The sequence below is a fragment of the Henckelia pumila genome, chromosome 3 (genome assembly GCF_033568475.1).
Source record: "Henckelia pumila isolate YLH828 chromosome 3, ASM3356847v2, whole genome shotgun sequence".
In the NCBI taxonomy this organism is placed as follows: domain Eukaryota; kingdom Viridiplantae; phylum Streptophyta; class Magnoliopsida; order Lamiales; family Gesneriaceae; genus Henckelia; species Henckelia pumila.
The window spans coordinates 10030768-10036700 of NC_133122.1; the positions used below are offsets into that span (position 1 = coordinate 10030768).

At 39.2% G+C, this 5933-nt stretch overlaps 1 protein-coding gene across 1 annotated transcript; it reads right to left on the reverse strand.

Annotated features, from left to right (window-relative positions):
* Positions 1-2394: 2394 nt before the first annotated feature.
* Positions 2395-3528, reverse strand: LOC140888078 (uncharacterized). Its single transcript, XM_073295753.1, has one exon. It carries the CDS (start codon positions 3526-3528, stop codon positions 2395-2397), a length of 1134 nt encoding a protein of 377 aa, XP_073151854.1.
* Between the last annotated feature and the right edge of the window lie 2405 nt (positions 3529-5933).

Below are 5933 nucleotides of genomic sequence, written 5' to 3' on the forward strand. Positions count from 1 at the left end.
AGAAAGTAAACTAAAGCCAGAACTGTTCAGAAGATGAAAGAAACACAGAAAGTAAACTAAAGCGATGAGACAGAATGCCAGATTGAGATATGAATTGAAGCCTCAGATCAGAATGGATGAATTCGTTTGTGACTATTTATCTGATTGTGCCTGATATTTTCGAAAGAGATATTAGAATTTGAAGAATGGCACAACAATTGCACAACAATGAATTCAATATTCGTTCAATAATTGTTTTATCAGAAGATAAAGCAAACAGATGTAACACAATTAGTACGTTTTCGAAGTTAAACGTATAGAGAGTTTCTGATGAAATTGACAATCGTTGACCAGATGAGTTCAGTGATAGTTTAGAAACTCCAGAAATTGAAACGATATTATAATTTGAAAGAATATTTTGCGAAACTACCATGATGAAGCAGTATAGAGGAGGTAAACATGTGGTAGGTATGATCAGATTGATTGAAGTTACTGAAGAAGATGATCTGTCTGTACGAATAAATCACTGAGCCGTGATCAGAATTGTGCGAGATGTTACAGTAAGCCAAGAATTATTGTTCCAAATTGAAACATTAGGTTTATTAGTGAATTGTAATACAGACGATTAGAAGGCTCTGAGTACTTTTTAGATGTGAAAGTGCAAGATGTTATTCTTGAATTGAAGAATAGTCAGAACAGATGAATCGAATTTCGAGAACTAACTATATCTGACATGATACCGATTATCAACAACTCTGAATATTTTAAAATCTGTGAATACAACCTATTATTTTCTGATTAATAGATAGTCTGAACAGACTAATCAGATTTTTAGAATACGCTGTCTAAGATGTGATACAGATATGACTAGATAGCTGTGAAGAAGATATGGATATGCTGAAATTGCAAGAATGATTAAAATCTATTGTCTTGATTCATGATTAAAACTTTAGATTTATTCGATAGATGTGGCATCGATTGACTGATGTTCTAGGTATTGGTTATATGTGATTGCATTATACCATTATTCGATTGATGGATTATTTGACTTGATTATACAGAATTTTTCAGAATATTCTCAGAACTTTAATACATGATTCGGTATTAATTGAGTTGATGTATTTCCACTTGATGATTATAATTCCTATAGCAGTTATCGAATGAATATTGAAGTGGTGCTGCGATGATGTGATGAGAAGAAATCAGATTTCTTTGTGTTGAAATGATACTACTGAAGTATACGACATTAGATCAGACATGATTTGCTGACATCAGATCATATTTGATTTGAGGAACACAAAGATGATAAATATGAATCTGTATAAAGCGAGAACAATGAAGAAGAATCAGAGTAAGTAATTGAATGGTAGATATAACTTTTGAAGCTGAAACTAATTCGTTAAGCGAAAGAGTTATTCTTGAAACATCATTCAATTCAGAATTTAGAAAGAGCAGAGTTGTTTTACAAATTCAGAATATGAATGGGAATACTGATCTTGAAGCGATGAGCAGAGTGACAATGTATATTTGATATATGTTCTATGCAGAGCATAGAATTATATAGAGAAAGAAACAAGTCGTCACTGAAGCTGAATTGCACTAACTGAGAGGTTAGACACAATTGATGATTTTCTTGAAAGATTTATTCTTTTCATCTTGATATGATGGATCTGATTTGTTCCACATATCTAAGTGAATGAAGTATTAGTAGATTCTTCCTATGTGCTTTAATTAGATGACATATATACTAAAGAAATTTTGAGTTAAGTCGAATATTCGACAGATCATTGATTGAGGAAAGAAACAACTCAGAGAGAATTCTTTTCAGTTAATTAAAGTACAAATGAATAGAGACAGAATACAAGATAATAGACGCAGATTAGAAGATATAATCTGATAAGAGATGAAGAGATGAAAGACGATGTTCAGAGATATATGATTGAAGTGAAAATCACTTCAAATGATTATTCCGTCTATCATATTTGATATTTCGATTGGATACGATTTCGAGGACGAAATCATTCTTTAGAGGGAGGAATTGTAAGGCCCGAAAATATTAAATTATTAATTATGGGATGTGAGAATTAAATTCCATATTTTGGGCAAATACTGATTTGAGAAGTTATGGAAATTATAGATTTAATGTCCGAGCCGAAAATATTTAAATTGAGAATTTACATATGTTGAGAATTAAATTCCGAGAATTCTTAAATTTAAAGAATAAATATTGATTTGAATATTTATGGAATTTAAGATTAAATTCCAAGGTTCGAAGTTTAAGATATCAGTGAAACAAGAACAAAACATTAAGGGTGATATGAAGCTAGCAAGTAAATCAAAAGCCACCAAGCAACGACAGGTGGCCCACCCAAAAACAAACAACTACACTGGGCATACCCAGGACTAGAGATAAGGTCAAATCAAGTAACAAGTATCTCCCAAGGCTCGGTGAATATGGATAACAATCTTCCTGAAGATAGCGTCAACTTGGGGCCGCTCCGCATCAAAGATCATTCGATTACGAGCACCCCATATATGGTAGAACACTGCAGCAACTCCAGTCTGGCACCTCCGCTTCTGAAAAGTAGTGCCCCTGTAGGACCTGCGCATAAATCTTAACAAACCCATTAAAGAACAAACATGATATTGAATACCCAACCAATCCCAGAGACGAGCCCAAAGCTGCCGAGAGACAGTGCACTCGAAGAAAACATGTTGGGCATTTTCGTTCACGACCCCACAAAACCCACAAGATTGGTCCTGGATGTATGGTTGACGGTCCTTAGTAAGGCATTTTCCATGGGCAACAAGCCAGAAAATAATTCTATGCTTAGGAAGGATGTATGGTTTCCAAACAATTGGCTTCCAAGGCCATCTCCCCGCCCCATCAAAGAAGCTCTTATAGAGAAGTGTGAGTCCATCCCTCTTTTGAAACCAAGTATCCAATTGCAAAGCTGCATTAGCCCAACCGTTGAATCTAACGGCAAGTTCATCCCTAAGCTCGACCAATTTCTTGATGAGGATATTGTCATCTTTCCGAGCTCTCCAGTCCTCTAAGTTATCCCAGTAGTTGTGGTTGATCCATTTCACCCATAGTGTGTCCTTCTTTTTGTGAATGTCCCAGAGTGTTTTAGCTAATAGGGTCTTATTCCAAATTCTCAAGTCATGAAGACCCAAACCCCCATCCTCCACAGGAGAGCAAACTTTCCTCCAAGCGATCGGAGGATGTTTTCTAGTCCACATAAAGTTCCTGCATATCTTGTCAATTTTGTCAATGACCCCACAAGAGATAGGGAGAACAGAGAGCCAATAACACTCAACCCCTTGAACCATAGATCGAAGTAACTCAAGTTTTCCTGCATAGGATAGAGTATGTCTGGGCCAAGAGGCTATTTTCTTTGCAATCCCATCAACCAGGCCACTATAATCTCCTTCCCTGAGTCTTCCAGCGGCAAGTGGAATACCAAGGTACCTAAAAGGAAACGATCCAATCTGGTACCCACTTAACCGAATGATTTCACTGCGATCTGGTTCTTTGACAGCTGCCATGAATAGATTAGATTTCATCGCATTAGCACGGAGGCCAGCAATCTTCCCAAACTTACTAACACAATCCAGTATGATTTTTACACTTGGGACATCACCCTTTGACAAAATCAGCAAATCATCAGCATACACCAAGTGGGTAATGTTAAAGTGATCACACCTAGGGTGAAACTAGAAATCTGCCAGCGTAGAGGCATGGAGAAGGGATCTAGAGAGCATTTCCATGCACAACACAAAGAGGAATGGAGACAAAGGATCCCCTTGGCGAAGACCTCTGGCCCCTTTGAAGAATCCAAACAATTGTCTACCTAATGAAATGGAGTAGGAGGTAGAGCTCACACACTCCATGATCCAATCAATAAACCGAGGGGGAAAATTGAGGAAACGCAGAGTATCCTGTAGAAATTCCCAGTGAACCGTATCATAGGCTTTCTGGAGATCTATCTTTAAGATGCAACGGGGAGAGCCTCTCTTTCTCGCATAATGCTTCAACATTTCCTGGGCCATGTGAATGTTTTCCACAATAGACCTACCTGGAACAAATGCTGCTTGGTCTTGACTAATCAAAGGCTCAATCACATCCACTAATCTATTAGTCAGGATCTTGGCAATGATTTTATAGAACACTGTACAGCACAATATTGGCCTCACATCATTGACTGTAGTGGCATGGTCTGACTTTGGCACCAATGCTATGGAAGCGTGGTTCCACTGTTTGAGTAACTTACCACTTCTAAAGAATTCCAAGACAGCCGCAATAACATCACCGTCAACAGTGGCCCAAGCCTTCTTAAAGAAGGCAACCCCGAAACCATCTGGGCCAGGAGCTTTGTCATCCTCAATGTTGAACAGAGCACTCTTGACTTCCTCCACATTCACATCTCTAATTAATCCCTCCCAACTGGCCTCCTCCACCTTCGGACCAGGCGCAACAAGGGAGGTATCCAAGGTATCTCTCTCCAAACTCGAGCCCAACAAAGCCCGATAGAAATTCACAAATTCATCCGCTATTTCATTTTGATCTATGGATGTGGAACCATCTCTGAGAGTGAAGGCCACAATCTTATTTCTCTTGATGTTCCTTTTAATCATGCCATGGAAGAATTTGGAGCATCTGTCACTATGTTTGAGATACTCACATTTGGCCTTTTGGGAAAGAAACAAGCGCTCCACTTCAAGAAGGAATTCTACTTTTCTCCTAAGAGCCACAATTGAGTTGTCTATAACTCCAGAGTTAAGGGCATTAGATTGGGCCTCTGCAAGCTCCTCACTCGCATGCTTTGCTCGACTAGAGATATGACTGAAATGACGCTCATTAAGCTGTTTCAGCACTCTTTTCATCCCATGTAGCTTTTTCTTGAGGAGGAATTGTGCTGTGCCACCCCCACTGAACCACCAGTTGCTCCTGACTAACTGTAGAAAGTCCGGGTGGGTAGCCCACATATTGAAGAATTTAAAAGGTGTGGCCCGACGGGAGCTATCCCTGAAGATGGAAACCACACAACAAGTATGGTCAGAAAAACAACCCGGTGTCACAAAGTCAGCAAATACATCCAAATTCGATTCACTCCAATGATGATTGACCATAACTCGATCAAGCTTAGAAGAAACAGCCAGGCTAAACCAAGTGTAGTAGCAACCTACATGATTCACGTCTGAAAGCTCCAACCGATTGATACAATTTCTCAGATCTGCCATATCTCTTGGGACAATAGGAATGCCACCCATCTTCTCATGAGGGTATCTAACACAATTAAAGTTCCCTAACAGGATCCAGGGGAGGGAAATATTCTCCCCATGGTTGATCAGGAAATCCCAAAGAGGCCTCCTAGCCACCACCGAATTCTTGCCATAGATGAAAGAAGCTAAAAAGACTCTTTGAGAATGAAGGCACACGACTGAGACATGAATAACTTGGTCAGACATACCAAGAACATCTAGCCTCACATCCTTACTATCCCACATGACAAGGATACGACTGTTCGTGCACATATGAAAGTTGTGCATGAAAGACATACCAGAGAATTTAGTATCCATCATTCTATCCACAAGATTAACATTAACCTTTACTTCAAGTAACCCAAGGACGCTCAAGTTGTATTTTTTCAACACTCCTTGAATGTGCCTTTGTTTGAGGGGCTTATTGAAACCCCTCATGTTCCAACTTGCAATCTTCATGGGTGGCGTTCGACGATTTTACATCGCCGAGCCTTAATTTGGGCTTGGGTTAACAGAATAGATTTCGCTGACATGTTAGGAAGCCATGTTCTAGGATTCACCTCAACATATTCAGTCAGGCTCGAGCTCGAGCCCGCAGAGTTGCTCGGTTTAGCAAGGCGTTTGAGGTACTTGAAAGTCTTCTTGGTTTTCTTACTAACCACAGGCTCAAATCCCTCGTCATCAGCTTC

Bases quoted from the DNA above. Each gene is read 5' to 3' on its own strand.
- LOC140888078 (XM_073295753.1), bottom strand. From the start codon at position 3,528: ATGGCAGCTGTCAAAGAACCAGATCGCAGTGAAATCATTCGGTTAAGT.